The sequence below is a fragment of the Opisthocomus hoazin genome, chromosome 1, assembly GCF_030867145.1.
Source record: "Opisthocomus hoazin isolate bOpiHoa1 chromosome 1, bOpiHoa1.hap1, whole genome shotgun sequence".
In the NCBI taxonomy this organism is placed as follows: Eukaryota; Metazoa; Chordata; class Aves; order Opisthocomiformes; family Opisthocomidae; genus Opisthocomus; species Opisthocomus hoazin.
The window spans coordinates 22,353,562-22,371,858 of NC_134414.1; the positions used below are offsets into that span (position 1 = coordinate 22,353,562).

Below are 18,297 nucleotides of genomic sequence, written 5' to 3' on the forward strand. Positions count from 1 at the left end.
CTGATTTGTTCTGTAAAGTGAATCCCAGGGCAGACTGTCCCCTTGATCCGTTAGAAAGCTTTTTCTAATGTATTGCTTAACTGTTTCTTACGCTAGTTAAGGACTTTTCTGTCCTTTCCCAGGGGGACTGTGGTACCTGCTCCCCGTGGAGCACCTCCTCCTACTCTGGCCTCAGCGTTCCCTCCCTTCCCTCCTCCATCGTGGAGCTGGCTGGAGCGGGGCCTGCCCCTCACCTCTTCTCACAGAGGCTGCCCTGCAGCCCCCTCCTACCAAAACTTTCCCATGGTTGCCCACTTGTTGGATTGCTGTCCTCTGTTTTAATTATCTCCTGTGTATTGAAGATTGGTTTGTTCCTCCACAGGCTGCTTTTTTTCTCCACATTAACTAAATGCACTTCCTTCAGCCTTTCCCCATAGGTCTTGTTTCACTTTCTTTTGGATCCTTTGCAGTTCCTCTGTGTGTTTTGTAAGATGTCGTGCCCAAAACTGGATGTAGAAGTTGGCTGAGGACTCATCTGCCTTTAGAAGACGACGTAATTGCGTCTCTCGCCTTACCTCAGACAGTTCTTGCACAACAGAAGCACATCTTTTGTTTTGCTTCTGTCTGATCTGTTTCTGCTGAACTGTCTCTCCATGGCTTTTTTAATATACCATTAAGTTCTCCTTCCAAAGTGCAGCACTAAGCAAATTCTTAGTTTTATCATGTTGGTTTTGGACAATCTCTGTAGTTTGCCTGGTCTGTCGTGCAGAGTGCCTGCCACCCCCGTGGGCTTGGAGTCCTCCTCCCTCTTTCCTCGCTCAGGTGGACCTCGCAGAGCTCCTGCTGTCTCTTCTCCTGCTGCCACACACAAGGTGTTCAGCACTCACTTGCTGGCATTTCCTAAACACCTTGCACTCTTTCATACTGGTATTTCAGGCCTCCTGCATTCGCTCATCAAGCCTCCCTGGTGCCTTTTAGACCTCGTACTTTGGTAGGGCTGTGGTGATTTTTAACACTCCCTGCTTATATTTTTTCCTTACTTGTCAAATCTGTATACAGATGCTAAAAATGTTCAGCAGATGCAGTATCCCTCTCCGACACCATTTTACAGGTGATGCCAATATTCCGGCAAGGCTCAGGCTGACTCCCAGTTGCCTTTAGAAACCACAGAGCAAGTGAAGAGCATGCCTTTGAGATCCGCGTTTCGCTGTGTTCCGTTTACGGTCATAGAAAAGCAAAGTCATATAATAAGGAATTTTAATGTGTTTCAGCCACGGGAACAAAGAAGTATTTTCATGTCGAGGAATCAAGTTGGCGGTAGACTGGTTTTTGGAAAGAGGCCACAAGGATGTTACAGTATTTGTGCCAGCATGGAGGAAAGAACAGTCGAGACCTGACGCTCTTATCACAGGTAAGCTTTGTTCCTCCCTTGCTGGTTTATTTGATGCTTTGCACAGGGTGAGTGCTACTGCTCAAATCAACAAACCTTTAGAAATGAAAAAGTGTAATAGAAAGTATCCTTGGGGTAGTAACTTCATTGTGATCTTCAGGAAGGAACAAGACGAAGCAGTGCCCTCTCCAAGTCCTCCTTTTCTGCTCGCCTGGTAAATTTTCCATTAACGTTGCTACTTATTTCTTGAAGAATGTAATTCCCATTTTTCAAATCTGTTACACCCATGTGGCATTGGCAGCTGAGAGGTTTGAAGTTTGTGATTCGCTGGGTGATCTTTCTTGTGGTGAGCAGATTCTGCGAGGCTGGTCTGTCTGCCAGTCACCTGCGCAGGGTGAGTCACTGCCCGCGCTTGGGTTAGGGGAATTATCCTGGCAGAAGGGAGCGGTTCCCCTTTTCATCGGTACTGTTAACAAGTGAGACAGCTTTTGAAAATTTTAATTTTGAACATGTTTATCTAGAAAAAAAATTTGATGTAGAGGGATTTATTTCTTGATCAGACTAATTCATTCTGTGTGAAGGCTGGAAAATCATCCTCGCTTTGCCCTGAAGTTGAAGCAGAGGAGAATTTCGGATTAAAAAAGCTCTAGAATTTAGGGGGAAGGAGAGGTTGGGGGTTTTCTTGTTTTTTTTTTTTTTTCTTTTAAATGTGACTAGCTTTCATGGAGGGGAGGCTTTTGAGAGTAGCAGCTATGGCTTCTAAAAGAATATGGAAGCATGTTTTGATTACCAATTTCAAATATCTGGAAAGATCCTCACAACTGCATTTTCTTCACTGCTGCTAGAACATACCATGTTAATGCAAGAAAATGTTTGGAAAGCTGCTGTTCTCCCCTCGTCACAGGCAGTGTGGAGCCTTTTCTCTTGAAGCCATTCTCTTTCACTCTACCAGTGTTTGAGGTATGAGAAGAGCACTGGCTAAGTAATAAAGATTTGGCTATTTAGAAATAAATTGAGACATCTACTAGAGCTGTGGATAGAGACAGAAGCCTAAAAGGAGTTTCAGGAAAGTAGCAAGACTTAGAATGGACCAGTTGCCTAGCAGTGAAAAATCAGTTTGCCGTAGGTCGTCATGGACCATGAAAATGGGAGGAAGATCAAAGAAGGCTTTTGTATCTTCTGTAAAACAGAGGTTCTTCAGTTTTCTTACCAGGATGCAGGGAGACTGTTTGCTACCAGTCTTGTGAAATACATTGTGCTGACACTCCATTCCAGAGATAAGTGCCTGAAATATGCACCCACCTGGAATTTTGAATAAGTCTTAGATGACTAACATGAGGATGGTTCTAGACTGTTAGTATTTGTGAGAAGCTTCTTGGATTAAACAACAGCTGCATCCTTCTTACTATTACCTGCTAATCATCACATAGCAGATTTTTTTATTTTTGCTTACTGGACAAAAAAAACGCCTTCCATCACACTTATTCATCATTTACCACGTGGCAGGGGAGTGGTGAATACAAAAAGGTTGGATTTAATTTAAAATCTTGTGCTTCTTCTACTAAGCAGATAAATGATTTTATCAAATATATTGCTTACATATAATATTAATGCTGTATTTCTTCCTGTTAGAGTATTTTTTTTTCCTAGATGGAACGTATTCCCTGTCAAGATTTTTGTGCTACATACCAGTTGACTTATTTGAGATCTAAACCATTATTAAGAGCCATGACTCATATTCACTGTGCAAACACCATCTTCTGCCGTTTTATATGTTGCCTAGCTTTTAATTTTTCTTTCATAGCTTGTGTGTTCTGAGGAGAGCAGACAACCAGGAGAATCAGCACGAGGGTTATGTGCTCCAGTGCTAGGTGCACTGGTGCTACGTCCAGAATCTTAGATCAGACCAACCTCCTTAGGCCATCTTTCAGAGCTTCTCAGGATCTCCAGGTCCCACACAGAGAAAATTATTTTGGACAGGTGATTGACAGACTGTGTAAAACAAGAAGGAATTAGATAAGATGTTAAACATACTTATTTAGTAGGATTGAAGAGAAATCTGTTTGGATTTTTTAAGGCTTTATATATAAAACTGTAAACCCTTCAAGGAAAGATATGCTCTGAACTGTTACCAGAGGTAAAATAAACAAAAAAACCCCACCTTTACTTCTGATTACAAGATAACATCAGGCGTCTTTTTAGGGCATGCTATTAACTTTTGTGAAGAGCGTGAATGTTTGTACAGAACATGGGTTTTCTAGTCCTTGTGGGTACTGGTAGTGATCCCTTCTTTCGATGGGAAGAGACTTCTGTGAGACACTGGGGAGAGGGGAGAGCAGTGGATGTTGTCTACCTCGACTTCAGCAACGCTTTTGTCACTGTGTCCCATAACATCCTCCTAGGGAAGCTCAGGAAGTGTGGGCTGGATGAGTGGACAGTGAGGTGGATTGAGAACTGGCTGAATGGCAGAACTCAGAGGGTTGTCATCAGTGGCGCTGAGTCTAGTTGGAGGCCTGTAACTAGTGGTGTTCCCAGGGGCAGTACTTGGCCCAGTCTTGTTCAACTTCTTCATCAACGACCTGGATGAAGAGTTAGAATGTACTCTCAGCAAGTTTGCTGATGACACCAAACTGGGAGGAGTGGTAGATGCACCAGAAGAATGTGCTGCCATTCAGCAAGACCTGGACAGGCTGGAGAGTTGGGCAGAGAGGAACCTGATGAAGTTCCACAACGGCAAATGCAGGGTCCTGCACCTGGGGAGGAACAACCCCATACACCAGTACAGGCTTGGGGCGGACCTGCTGTAGTGCAGCTCTGTGGAGAGGGACCTGGGAGTGCTGGTGGACGACAGGTTAACCATGAGCCAGCAGTGTGCCCTGATTGCCAAGAAGGCCAGTGGTCTCCTGGGATGCATTAGGAGGAGTGTGGGCAGCAGGTCGAGGGAGGTTCTTCTTCCCCTCTACACTGCCCTAGTGAGGCCCCATCTGGAGTACTGTGTCCAGTTCTGGGCTCCCCAGTTCAAGAAAGGTGAGGAGCTACTGGAGAGAGTCCAGCAGAGGACTACAAGCATGATGAGGGGACTGGAACATCTCTCCTATGAGGAAAGGCTGAGGGAGCTGGGCTTGTTTAGCCTGAAGAAGGGAAGGCTGAGAGGGGACCTTATAAATGCTTATGAATGTCTGAAGGGTGGGTGTCAGGAGGATGGGGCCAGACTCTTTTCAGTGGTGCCCAGCGACAGGACAAGGGGCAACGGGCACAAAATGAAGCATAGGAAGTTCTGTCTGAACATGAGGAAGAAATTCTTCCCTCTGAGGGTGACGGAGCACTGGTGCAGGTTGCCCAGGGAGATTGTGGAGTCTCCTTCTCTGGAGATATTCAAGACCCGCCTGGACGCGGTCCTGTGCAGCCTCCTGTAGGTGACCTTGCTTCGGACTAGATGACCCACAGAGGTCCCTTCCAGCCCCTACCATTCTGTAATTCTGTGATTCTGTGATTCCCATTAATGTGACCTACTGGAATTATTTCAAAAAATGTTTCATCCTGAGTACCACAAAGAGATGGAAGAGGTCTGTTTTTACCAAGGAGTTCAGTTACGGGAAGTCCTTGGCTGTACCTGAGTGAAGCCCACCTATTTGCTGAAACACTCGGTAATGTTTAAAACCACTCCTTCAGCCAGAGTAGTTTTTCCACGGGCATTTTGATAAGTAGTGTTTCTTTTGAACCACAGCAACATGAACAAGGTCCCCTGTGTCTGTCTTAGAGAAGTGGTGTGGAGCAGGACGTTCTGATTTGTTTGTGTGGTTTTTTTGAAAGTATTGCCAGTTGACTGCTGATTGTAACTTCAAAGATCATATATCAGACACCTTCTGCTGGACTATAACCATTGAAGACGTGCTTAGTCCCAAATGCTTGGATTTTCTTCCTCAAATTTAATGTCTTTGGAGATTAAACAAACATCTTTTTCTGTTCTTTCTTTTTCTTTTTTAACTTTTCAGTCTTATTCCTTGCAGATCAAGAAATCTTGCGTAAATTAGAAAAGGAGAAGATTCTTGTGTTTACACCATCCCGCCGAGTGCAAGGGAGAAGGGTGGTATGCTACGATGACCGATTTATAGTGAAGTTGGCCTTTGAGTCAGATGGCATCATTGTTTCTAATGATAACTACAGGGATCTCGCTAATGAGAAGCCTGAATGGAAGAAGTTCATAGATGAACGCTTGCTGATGTATTCATTTGTTAATGACAAGTAAGTCATGATGTCTTTATACGTGCCATTAAAATAAGTGAGGAAAGGACAGTTTGAAGACTTGTGTGAATTTCTTATCTTACACCCAAATCGTTAGGTACATGTAGGAAAGCAGGACGAATAGTTGTTCATAGATTTGGTCTTCTGATTAGAAGTACTTGAACTCTTTTTCTTGCTAGAGCTGTTTTATAACAGTATCTTTATATCTTTCTGTGCTATTTTTTCCCCTTTTGGTGTATGCCAATATGTATGTTATATTTGTTGCATTGTATGGTATAGTATTCCAGTTCTCTTGATATGGTGAGCTAGCATTTTTGAGTGCCTGTGGTTAGACTCCAAAATCCTAGAGTCATAGAAAAATCCATGTTGGAATGAACCTCAGGAGGTCTCTAGTTCAACTTTCTGCTTAGATCCACCTATGGTATCTTCATACCCTGGCGTACCAATCAACTGCAGTTGCTACTGGTGTAGCAACTTGTGCTTGTGGTGGGAGAGACTCAGTACTTTGCCAAGCAGATGCTTGTATTTGAGTGCATATATACTGATGCAAGAGTCCTAGACAATGAGCACGGTTTTGCAAAGTTAGTTGTGGCATTTTAAGAAATTTCTGCCTCTATGGTTGCTGTTCATTTGGTTTAGCAGACTACAAGTGCCCACACAGATTTCTATGACTTCTCTCTCAGGCAGTATCTGCAGCAGAAGGGTGAGAAACAACTCTCAGACTACCCAGGCTTAAAAATGTCAACATGGCAGGTTATGGTGTAGGACACAGTCGTGAGGTTCTTGGTCATTGCATGAGGGAGGTGAAAAGGCTTGTTTGCTTCCATAATAGGTATTTGGGGTTTTTTTCTTCTTCATAGATTTATGCCTCCTGATGATCCTCTTGGCCGCCACGGTCCAAGTCTGGACAATTTTCTTAGGAAGAAGCCTATTGTGCCAGAACATAAGAAGCAACCGTGTCCATATGGTAATTTGATTTAACTCATCAGTTTTCTGTAGGGACCAAGCTCCTGCTTTATTTTAAGACTGCCAAAAATGAAAGCTTTGAAACAGAGGTTTTTACTTTCTTGGCTTAGCCTGAGAATGGTTGAAGTGCTGAGCTGGTGGTGGAAACTGAAGTGATTTTTTTCATGTGCTAATTAGAGAACATTTCTATCTAGTAGTTGAACCAAAGGAAGAACTTCGTTAATCATTCGTAGAAGTAGATCCAAAACAGCATCTAAATTCTGCAGGCTCCAGAAAGCCCTTTTCTAATGTGATTTGGTCATAAGACATCTTAAGTTTTCTTCCAGAAAATTGATTGAGCTGTCAGAAGTTTAGCTACTGAGCATGCCTACAGGCACACCACCATCTTGACTGAGTTGAAACCTGCTGGTCTCACAACTCTGTGGGACTTTCCTGTTAAGTTTTCTGCCTGTATATCTGCTTGGCTCAATACAGCGGGTGTGTACAGACACACTGACAGCATCACGTTCAGCTCAAAATGTGGCTGGTGGTGTTGGTCTGCATTCCAAGAGCACTCGCTGCAGCACACTACTATTGCCTCTTTTTCTCCACAATACAAGAGAGGAGATCTTAGATCTCACCCTGTGTCGCACAAAACCATTTGCAGGATCTTTCAGATCATCAGTAAAACTTTAAGTGAGGGGTGTTTCCATTGTTTGATGATTAACAGTTTTTGGCTGAAGTTTTTTTTTTATCTTACTGTGTTTGTATTAATAGGGAAGAAATGTACCTATGGACACAAATGCAAATACTATCATCCAGAAAGAGGAAATCAGCCTCAGCGATCTGTAGCTGATGAACTTCGTGCCATGTCTAGAAGCACAGCTGCCAAAACTACAAGTGAAGGAGGACTAATCAAAAGCAATAGTGTTCCCTGTAGTACTAAAAATGATGGCACTTCTGAGCTGAAGCGTGCTGCTCCAAAGAGGCAATCGGATCCTAGTATAAGGACTCAAGTCTATCAAGACTTGGAGGAAAAGCTTCCCACCAAAAACAAATTGGAAACCAGGTCTGTACCTTCTTTAGTTAGTATACCAAGTTCCTCTGCTGCAAAACCCCAAAGTACTGCACCTTTAACGAACGGCCTTCCATCCGGAGTTCACTTCCCACCTCAGGATCAGAGACCACAGGGACAGTATCCTACAGTGATGATGGCAACCAAAAATCACGGAACGCCAATGCCTTATGACCAGTATCCAAAATGTGAGTCTCCTGTGGATGTAGGGTATTACTCTATGCTGAGTGCATATTCAAATCTAAGTATATCTGGTCCACGAAGTCCTGAAAGGCGCTTCTCCTTGGAGACAGATTACAGGATTAGCTCTGTAGCTTCTGATTGCAGCAGCGAAGGGAGCGTTAGCTGTGGCAGTAGTGATTCCTACGTGGGTTACAGCGATCGCTCTTACATGAGTTCGCCTGACCCACAGCTAGAGGAGAACTTGAAGTGCCAACATATGCACCCCCATGGCCGCCTTAACACTCAGCCCTTCCTACAGAGCTACCACGAGCCTCTCGCACGAGTGCCAAGCTATAGTCACGAAGAACCAAAGCATCACCACAAACCTCCAATTCCGTACATGGCTGTGCATCTACAGCATCCGACAGTCGGTGCTCGTTCTAGCTGTCCGAATGACTACTCTGCATCTCAGAGTTCAGCACATTCAAAGACCATGCATCTGGGGAGAGCTCTCGTGTCCACGAGAATAGACAGCATTTCAGACTCGCGTTTATATGATAATTCTCCATTAAGACACAGAAAGCCTTACTCTGGCCAAGATGGGCTTGGAAGTTGGGATAGGCAGAGTTACGGGATGGATGCGTATGGCTACCGCCAGACCTACTCCTTGCCGAGTAACCCCACACAGCCATGTTACGAGCAGTTTGCCTTCCAAAGCTTACCTGAACAGCAGGACCAGACCTGGCGCGTACCTTACTGTGGAGTCCCTCAAGACCCTCCAAGGCACCAGGACACCCGGGAGAAGATTTACGTAAATCTCTGCAACATCTTCCCCCCTGATCTTGTGCGGATTGTTATGAAGAAGAACCCTTACGTGACGGACGCTCAGCAGCTCGCGGCGGCCATCTTAGTGGAAAAATCTCAGCTAGGTTATTGAGAGATGATGCATCTTTGCGGTGTCTAGTAGTTTTCAGCTCAGCTCTAATGCTGAGGGAGGTTTGCTACAATAGCATTTGGGATCTCCTTCTCAGCAAGGAGGTTATATAGTAATCCGTTTATGTGAAATACTGTATTATGGAGTCTGTATGTATAGCCCCCCACATGCATCGGAAGTACCAGATATGTTTTGTGTTCAAGTTTGGAAATTTTTAAATGGCTATTTTCACAGCTGGAGAATGTTCCACTTTAAATTAATATATATATACATATATATATATGTAAAAAAAAAAAAACAGAAAACAAACCAAAACTGTGGTCTCTGGTTATAATCTTTGGTGCATCAGGGGTTTATATGCAGCACTTTCTATCCTTGTTACATGTTGCTGGGGTTTTTGTTTTCATTTTTTAACTTGCTGGATGTTTGTCCTTGGGCTGCGTGGTATTAAAACAACCTGCAGGAAGAGGATTTTGCTACTTCTGGCAGGCAATTTTCAAGCCAGGTTTTTGAGCTTTTTACAACACCATAAGTATGTATGTTTGTTTGTTTGTTTTTGTGAGCTTTTTTGTGCTATAATCATCTATTTATAGGAAACAAAGATTTACTACAGCACTGACTTAATTTTTTAAACAAATAATGAAGTCACCAGATAACGGTGAAATGGGTAACAATATATTAGTAATTTATAGTATGGCACTTTTCATTGCGTTCTTTCTTTAAATAGTTACATGTTTTGTTGTAGTAAGATCAGATGCAAGCAGAGGAGAAAAAAAAAATCTTTTTAATTTAATTTATGGATAAGGTAGAAGCCTTATTGCCTGATTTTCAAAGGTGCTGAGAATTTGCAGCCGCTTTTGAACATGGCAGAAGCTGCAAACGCTCAGAACCTCCCCAAACCAGGCCGCCCTGTTTCGATTCCCTTGTGTCGTTACCCAGCTCTGTGTATTTCTGGTCAGTAGAAGGGGGTCTGAAATTGTAGGGTCCTGTTTAGTTGTTTTATGTGGTTTTTCTTTGTATTGCTGCACAAGTGTACTGGATAAAATACGCTTTTCATAAAATATTTACCTGTTTTTAAATGAATTTAATTATCTCAATGCAAGTTTTGTATTTAAGATACTGTTGGATTTTTCTTGCTATTTATCAAGGCTGGCCTGAAAAGGTTTTGTGTGTTGAGGATATGCAACATTTATTAACTGCACTATAGTAATGATATTATAGCTCTAATTAATAACTTTTTTTTTTTTTTCTTTCTGTTTCGGCTGGGGTGGGGAGGGTTGCGAGGAGAGAAGATACCATATGTATTCCTGAAGTTAGTTCGCGGCCTGTTGCATCATGTAGGCCTGATTCTTGCCACAAATAGTGTAGTTTTAGAAAGAGACAAACCAAGTCTCTCTTAGTATTAGTAAGGGATATTTCTGGTTTTTGAGTCATGGGTTTTACTAGCACCTCATAAGCTTTTATATATATATATATATATGTATATATGTGTATATATATATATGAAAGTAGAAATAGGTTTTGCAATTGTGTCAGATGTACTTACGTGACATAGTCATTTGCCATCATTTTTAGGTTTCCATACATTGTAGTTGTGTTCAGTGTTAAAAAAAAAAATCCCTAGTTTACACTATTACTGCTGATAATTTTGGTACGCTTGCTGGAATTTAAAGTAAGGCCCTGAAGAACCAGAAAGTACCTTTTACTGTTGATACAAATTGTATCTTTTTAACTGAGAACTATTTTGATGTGTAGATGTAGTTGAAACACAAATGTATAATTATAACTAGTCTTTTGGGCAACATTTTATCCCTTATTTAAAAATTAGAAATTTCAGACATAGAATAGACTTAGGCAAGTAAAAGTAGATATTTATTTAGGTGTCTGTCTCAATTTCACATATTAAAAAGAAAAAAAGAAGCTATTGGCATCTTCTTCCTTCTAAAATCTTTGTAGTGGGAACTCACTAAAATAAAGGTAAAATGCTGCCTGAAAATGAAGTCCAAGCACCTTTGAATACGAAGACATTTTCACTACTTGTGCGACACCGTGTGTTGCAGCGAGTAGGGTTTGGGTATACAGTAAATGCTTCTACAGAGCATTGTGCTTATAGACATATCCAATAATCTGAACCGTGTTCAGCAAACCGATTCAGGACGCGGTGCTCACGCAGCTCCCGCTGCCGATGTGCTGCGGGGTCTGCCGTCGCCTGTCCCCGCGGCGATGCCAGAGGGGCTCTGCGCCGTCAGTCCTGCGTTGGCTCTTTAGGGAGAGGACCTCTCTACCCGTGGCAACAGTTTTTCCCTGGATTTGGTTGGTCGCCATCCGTAGAGCTGGTTTTAGTGTAGAGATCGATGCAGTGCTGACGCCGAGGTTTGGACTGGGAAATGGGTCTCATCTTAGTTGTACACTAAGATATTTTTAAATTGAATTACACTTAAGTACTACACCATAGTGTAGATGCAGCTGTTTGAATAATGCAATTATTATATTTGTGTTTTTAATGGGTTTCTACATTTATGTTTTATGTAGGAATTCACTTCTGCCGAAAGTTGAATTCCTTTCAGCGTGGACAGAAACGTGTGCATGTAACAGAGGCGTTCCGTGTTTTTCCTTGTCACGTGAGCATCAGAATGCTTCCTACTACCTACATGTAGCAGTCTGGCCGAGAGCGTTGGGTGCGCAGGCTTGGCCGCGCAGTTAGAGCGGTGCGGGGAGACGCACGGGGCCGTACGCTGCAGCGCCCGGACCGGGGCTGCCCGTGTCGGTCGCCCCCGCGCACGCTTAATGCAGTATTGAATCCCGGAAAGTGTGTCGATCGCTAGAGAGTTCTTGCAATAGGTTTTGTGTTTTGTACTCAAGCACTGAAAATGCTTTAAAAGTGTAAGAACGGGAGTGATTTGGTGGTGTTTAGTGTTGTGCAATGATGTGCTAGTTCCCCTTAGACTCTCTTATGTTGGGTAAAGCAGATTTACTGTGGACAAAATACTGCGCTTGATCAGTCTATAGTCTGAAGACATCAGGCTGTATATTTAACAGCCTGTGGAGAGGACACCAGTAATAAACATGGAAACAGCGATACTGGTCGAATACTACGTTTGTTAATGTAATTGTGTTGATGCAGATAACTGAACTGTAACATCCCGTGTTTCTTAAACAGGAAAAGGTGGTTCTTTGCCCCACTTGAGTGCTAGAAGTGCAGTGAAGGATGAATACCTTCAAGTTAGGCCTGCCCCACCACTGAGAAGAGGGCAGCACTTTCCTTTGTCTTCAGTACTTCAGAGTTTTTCTGGTACTTAACCAGACACTCTGCATTTTTCGATACAATCTCAGGCTATTATAGCTACGTCAGTAACAGTATATAGATACACAGTATTTTGAATGCACATTTACATTAAGCGTCTGCCCACAACTGTTTTGTATACAACAGGGTGTTGCCAATATTTAGAGTTTTTAAATATGTCCCATGGATACCTAACTTTGAGCTAAATATGCACAGGCTATCACGGTATTAATCACTTTGTTGTCTTTTTTTTTCTGAATGTGTGTGTGTGTGTGTGTACCTACGTGTAGATACGTATATATACACACTCACATGTACTTGGCAAGTGGGTTTAAGACTACTGCTAATAGTCGAATAGTCCGAGGTAAGATTGTATATTTTCAGGTGTCCTGTTTTCTTTGGTGTGTCTGAATTGTAGCTTGGTCCTCCACTGCAGAATAGCTCCGGGGAGAGCCAAAAGCCTGGTGTGTTCCTGCAACACCCCAAAAAGGCGGCTTGCCAGTCTGGGGAAGGCCTCGAATGGGACTTCTGCAGCCTTGGAGTACCTGGACTGTCATTGAGCTGTTGACCATCTTTTGCTGTGAAAGTTGTAGCTAATGGTGAACACTTTTCCAAAAATACCGAAGCTGTCAGTGTAAACCAGAGTACCTCATCTGGAACGGGAGGCTGCGGCGTTTGCTCCAGCAAGGTGAGCGCCAGAGCACTAAATGCCTCGGGTGAGAGATACCGCAGCACCTTGCCGCAGTAAGAGACTACCAAAACATTTACCAGCTTTATCAGCTGGTGGTTTGACCAAGGTATTTTCGATGTGTAAAGCTTGAAAAACGAGACACAATGCTTTCATACTCTCTGGAGCATTTAGAAAAATACCCAACTGACTTTGCATTGCTACTGAAAATTTAAAATACTGTGCAATTAAAGAGACCATTTTTTAAAATAAAAATAAATTAGAAATTATTTATTTTGATTTACAGTGTGACCTGTGCTAATTTATTCCTTGCATTATAAGACCGTGGTGGAGTGCCGTTTATATTTTTTATTTATCATAGGAACTAAAACTGCTGAGAAGAAAAAACGATAGATTTAAACTTAAAACTCTATGGCCTTGTTTTGTTTTTTTATAAAAGGGCTGATGTTTTATAAATGTCAAATCATGCATTTTATATACTTTGTAAATTTTAGAGAAGCATAGTTTAAGAATTTTGTTCCAATGAAGTATGTATGTGTGCAGTGTTTAGACTAACCATGTAACTAATCCTAAAATCATCTGTGTTAAATGATTGTTCCAGCTAACCTTTTGCTAGGTAACATGAGAGATGCTCAGACTTCATCTTTAGATGTTCTAGAATACATTTCATGTCTTAAGGCTTCATCAGAAACTGGTGATCTAGTCACCTAATCACCCGTGAAATGTCTGTTTGCACCTGAACCATCCTGCTGTACGCTGGGTTTCCTTGCAGCGCTGCAAGGGAATACACTGTTACGTGGGAAGTGTGGAGTAAGATGTTTGTAAAGGTGTCATCAAGTGCACTGTGTTGTTCCTAGTTATGAGCGTGCTTTAAGTAATTTTCCAGCTTCCATTTTCAGCTCTTAAAGGGTAGTCGTAACGCGTGCTTGAAGCGCTTATTACTCTGTTTGTGCTTCAGCCGAGATGACTGCGATAGTTCTCGTCCCCTCTCAGACTGGACAGCCGTTCGAGAGCCCGGTCTCCTGAGCGCTTGCACAGACGCCCGGCTTGAGCACAGGTACTCACCTGGGCCACTTTCAGGGGCGTTAGAGAAGACCTGAGTGAAACTGGCACTGGTGTGTGAGCGCAGGGTGCTGGGGGGCCTTGAGGAGGCTGTGAGGAGCACAGCTGGAGAACCGCCTGCTGCTGGAAGGAGGGGGCATCTCACTGGTGCTGGCAGGCTGTTCGGCCAGGAGCGCGCTTTGTGGGTGTTGGGAACACCTGCAAACCAAATCCACTTAGATGCTGAAGCACATCCACCCTCAGTGTCTCAAAGGTACAGCGATCTATTCTTCACCTCGTAAGATAAAACTAGTCCACTTTTCGTAAAACAACTTCCTTGCTTTTGGTCTCAGGTGAAGTCTAATTTACCGAGTTAGGTTGGCTGGTTGGTTACTTTTTATTTATCTGAATTATATTCCTAATGAAACTGATACTTAAAAACTGTTTTACCAGCATATTATAGAACATCCTGCAAGGAAACAGAAATGCAGACGCAGCAGCAATAATTGTGTTTTGTAGTTCTTTTTCCTCTCATCATCTCTGTATTTGTGTTCGGTAGGTGAGATTTTAATATTATCCTGAAGTCCGCTCTGGCACAAAGATTAGTTAAGAGTAATGTTTGGACTACTTGATAAAGCCGTTGTCAGACTGGCTCTTCGTTCCTTCACTGGTTGTTCTGTGTTATTTCTGTGATGTGACGATTCACATCTTTAAGCCACCTTCTAAACCATACAAAAAACATGTACATGGATTCTGCTTTTAGAGAAAAAAATAAAGATTCGTTTTCCTTATTGATGGCCTGGTTTTGTTTCATAAAAAAAAAAATCTCCAGAGCAGCCTAGAAGGTAGCAGTGAGTTACAGACAGCTCTGTGTTCCCACCTAAGCAACAAAACCGCTCACTCTGAGTAAATTTAAACAGATAGATTATTTCAAACATGTAAAATGATTATAGTTTATCAGTTCATTTTTAATGCAGTATTTCGTATTTAGTAGGTGCTTTCCCCTCATTTTGCATACTGAAAAGACTAAAAGTCTGGGGTTAAGTAGCGATGTCGGTCATTTAGTAGCAGAATTTGCATGGAGAGTTTGTGCCAGTGGACCTGGTCTCCCTTCAAGTACTGCCTACACATCGATTTGTCTTCCGCTGCGTAATTGTTAGTGGCCCAGCTCAGAATATTGCGGGATACACAGAACAGAATTTAGAATAACACAGAATTTAGAACAGTATTTAGAATAGTTATCTAATGAATGCAAAGATAAAGCAGAAGCTGCTACAAGCTGTGATAAAATGACTATTCTAAATATATGGAGCTTTTGAATTTTTTTTTTTTTTTGCTAAATTGCATTGCCGGACTAGGGCCAGCACACCAGACCTGCTGGCACCCCTTTTCCTTCCCTCTCCAGCCCTACAGACGGGCGCAGGAGCAGCCTGCCAGCCCTGCAACGAGGAGCGAAGCAGGGTGAGATGGATGCAGATGGAATGAGCCCCGTAGTGTTGCCCTTCATCAGTTGTGACCACTGGTGATTTGCTGAATGCCGATGTTTTGCCCAGCTGTGGACGGCTGCTGTTTCACTGTGCCCAGCCTGAGCAGCATCGTGTGACCGTGCCTGGTGTCAGAGTCAAGGGAGGCATGGAGGGGTGGCACGGAAAGCTCGCTCCCCGGGAGCTGGGTGGAAATACTCCAGCGACGTACCCCCAGGGATGCTCGTCTCGAAACTCACCCCCCGGTGCTCCCATCCCAGGAACCACCTGTGCCAAGACCCTGCCGGGCTTTGGGTGCTGGTTCCTTGGCGAGCTCTGGCGTGAGGCAGCCGGGTCTCTAACGCACCCTTTTGTGCTGGCATGGCGTTTTTCTGGCGTGCACCTCTGTGGCCTTGCTGTCAGAAGTCAGGCTGGGGAACGCCGGGGCATTGGTGGCCCAGGCACTCTGATCACCACCAGCTCAGCTGAGCCCTCGCACTTGCCCCGTGGAAACACATCATTATTTTTTCTGAAGCGCTGTTTGAATTGTTGTAGCTACTTTCCAGCAAATCAACACTTGGAGCTTGAGCAAAGAGCGTGTACGCAAACAGAGGGAGGCAGGGAGAAGGAATGTGGGTTTCATCCACCTATACAAAGCGCTCAGGCAGGCACAGACCCAGATTGTGCCTGATCTGCCCCCAACATTCATAGAATCATAGAATGGTTTGGGTTGGAAGGGACCTTAAAGATCATCTGGTTCCAACCCCTCTGCCATGGGCAGGGACACCTTCCACCAGTCCAGGTTGTTCAGAGCTCCATCCAGCCTGGCCTTGAGCACTTCCAGGGAGGGGGCAGCCACAGCTTCTCTGGGCAGCCTGTGCCAGGGCCTCACCACCCTCATGGTGAAGAATTTCTTCCTAATATCTAATCTAAATCTGCCCTCTTTTAGTTTAGAGCTGTTCCCCCTTGTCCTATCACTACACATTCGGGGCCTGAGGCTCTGCCCTGGTCTCCTCAGTCACCACGGCCAAGGAGAGGCCGACGCTCCAGGAACTGCAGAGAGGGGTGATGTTCTGTGTGTTTACCGATGTATTTTTATGCAAGAAGAGATGAGTTTCTTTTAGCTCCTCCTGCGACGAAGTGGTTTAATTAATGCTGAAACTCCGTGGGCACGGGACGCAGCAGAGCTGCTCGTGGTTGGCGTGGGCTACGTCTGTAGAACCATTTCAGAGAAAGGAAAATGTCAGCATGATAAAAATGGAAAGCATTAGTGTGCCACGTGCTGCCGGGAAAGGGGGCTGCTACCCTATTCTAAACCTGGATCAGACATTTAATGAAATTTATCTTGTTCACCCTTTTCTTTTGACATTTAAAACTAATTTAGTGGGATATGACCCCCGGCCGAGGGCCAGTGAGCGCTGCCAGCGGAGGCTGCTGGGGCTGGGGAGGCACGTGGGCTTTCATTCACCAACTTGCCAGCACGCATCAACTACGGAAAGCAAAGCAGCAGCAAAGCTTCAGTCACGCCATCACAGAAACTGGGGAAAAAACCTCCAAAATGTATGTAGGTTTATGACATTGCCCTCCATAGCCCAGGCAGCTGAGCGCTCAGCCCTGCGTGTCCATGCCCCAGCCGCTGCGTGCCCGCCTGGCCCTGGCCAGCTGCAGCCTGGCTGCTTTCAAATCCAGACCCTGCTGCAGTCACAAATGCAAAAACTACTTATGAAATCGGAGGAAAGACCCATGGTGAACTTCCACAAGGACCAGCAAAGCCACCAGTCAAGCATGGAAATAGCACGGGGGCGAGAGGCGAGGGGGGCAGGGAAGGAAAAGGCCACTTCAGGCAGGGGATCACGTTGCTTTCTGCCTTGCGGACCAGGCTCTCTCATGCCGGGTATTCGCAGGCATGATGGACTCCACGCTTCCCTGCAGGACATCATCTTGCAGCAGACAGCTCTGCTACAACAGCACTGCAGGCAGACCTTGACCTGTGGGTAAAAGCCAATCTGCTGTTTCAGCAACAACATCCTCACCAGGGCAAAAGCCTGACAACACCCCACCACCCTGGGGTGACTGGGAAACCGCCTGTGGTCTCCCCACGGGCAGGACTGTCACCCCGCGCGGAAGACCGTGACAATTTCCAGCCATGGAGGCTGACAGGAGGCGGCTGCTGCAGCAGAGGAGCTGCCACCCTTCCCGAGCAGCGGTGGGGTGGACCTGCCCCTTCCAGCCAACAAGCAGCTGATCTGATCCGTTACAGCTACACCAGGGCAGCGGCATTTTGAACAAAGCTACGACCAGCAGTGAGAAACAGCCCAAAGCTTTCAGTCAAAACTGCTTTCTTTCAGGTTTCTATTTTTAAATCTGGCTGCCAAGGTACGTCACCCTTCGCCTCGCGCAGTTCCCCCTCTGCAGGGCATCCACCGGAGAACTTCAGCACCGACAACAGAAGCCAAAGAGCATCACGGTCAGACATCAGCACAGGCAGCACAACAGTAAATAAAATCCTCGGGAACATTTTGCAGTTGTACTGAAGATGTGTCTGCAGGAAAGGTTTTTATTACCCTTTCATGTTAGAAACCTGAAGTAAACACTGTCTTGGAGAAGGCTGCTCGAAGTTGCAGTTATTGCAGAAACACTTTAAAATCTGGCTAGAGGTAAAGTTCACGTAGGCCACCATGGCTTTGTTCCCATGAGCACCAGGAACATCTCTCAGCCCCTGCATCCGTCACTCAGGGGGAGAGAAAGGTTGCAGAAACAATTTTAACAGAACCACCGGAGCGCCGAGCAAGCCGGTCCCAGCCTAGATGTGCAAAGCAGCCCCTGAAATCCCACAGCTCTGGGTTTCCTGTTCCCCTTGGGGTCCAGAACTCAAACCCTGTCCTCCAAGAGCTGAGCTTCGGCTGGTGGCACTCTGGGCTGAGGCAGGGGGAGGCTTCCCTCCGTGAGCCCCTGGCTCTGCAGGGGTTTCTGCAGGAGGCTGGCGGTGGCCACAGCCTGCCCTGGGGAGGGGACACGGCCCCAAACCCTGCCCGGTGGGGAGCTCCCAGCCCCCAGCTCCCACACGCGGCAGTGGCTGGCGACGGCCCGCA

At 44.8% G+C, this 18,297-nt stretch overlaps 1 protein-coding gene across 1 annotated transcript in view; it reads left to right on the plus strand.

Annotated features, from left to right (window-relative positions):
- Nucleotides 1–14,533, plus strand: part of ZC3H12C (zinc finger CCCH-type containing 12C) — a 45,851-nt gene extending 31,318 nt beyond the window's left edge. The window contains exons 3-6 of the mRNA XM_075418521.1: nt 1,251–1,390; nt 5,380–5,614; nt 6,475–6,581; nt 7,337–14,533. Coding sequence (XP_075274636.1) covers nt 1,251–1,390; nt 5,380–5,614; nt 6,475–6,581; nt 7,337–8,733 — 1,879 coding nt within the window. The 3' untranslated portion in view covers nt 8,734–14,533. The remainder of the gene's footprint in view (nt 1–1,250; nt 1,391–5,379; nt 5,615–6,474; nt 6,582–7,336) is intronic.
- Nucleotides 14,534–18,297: the final 3,764 nt, after the last annotated feature.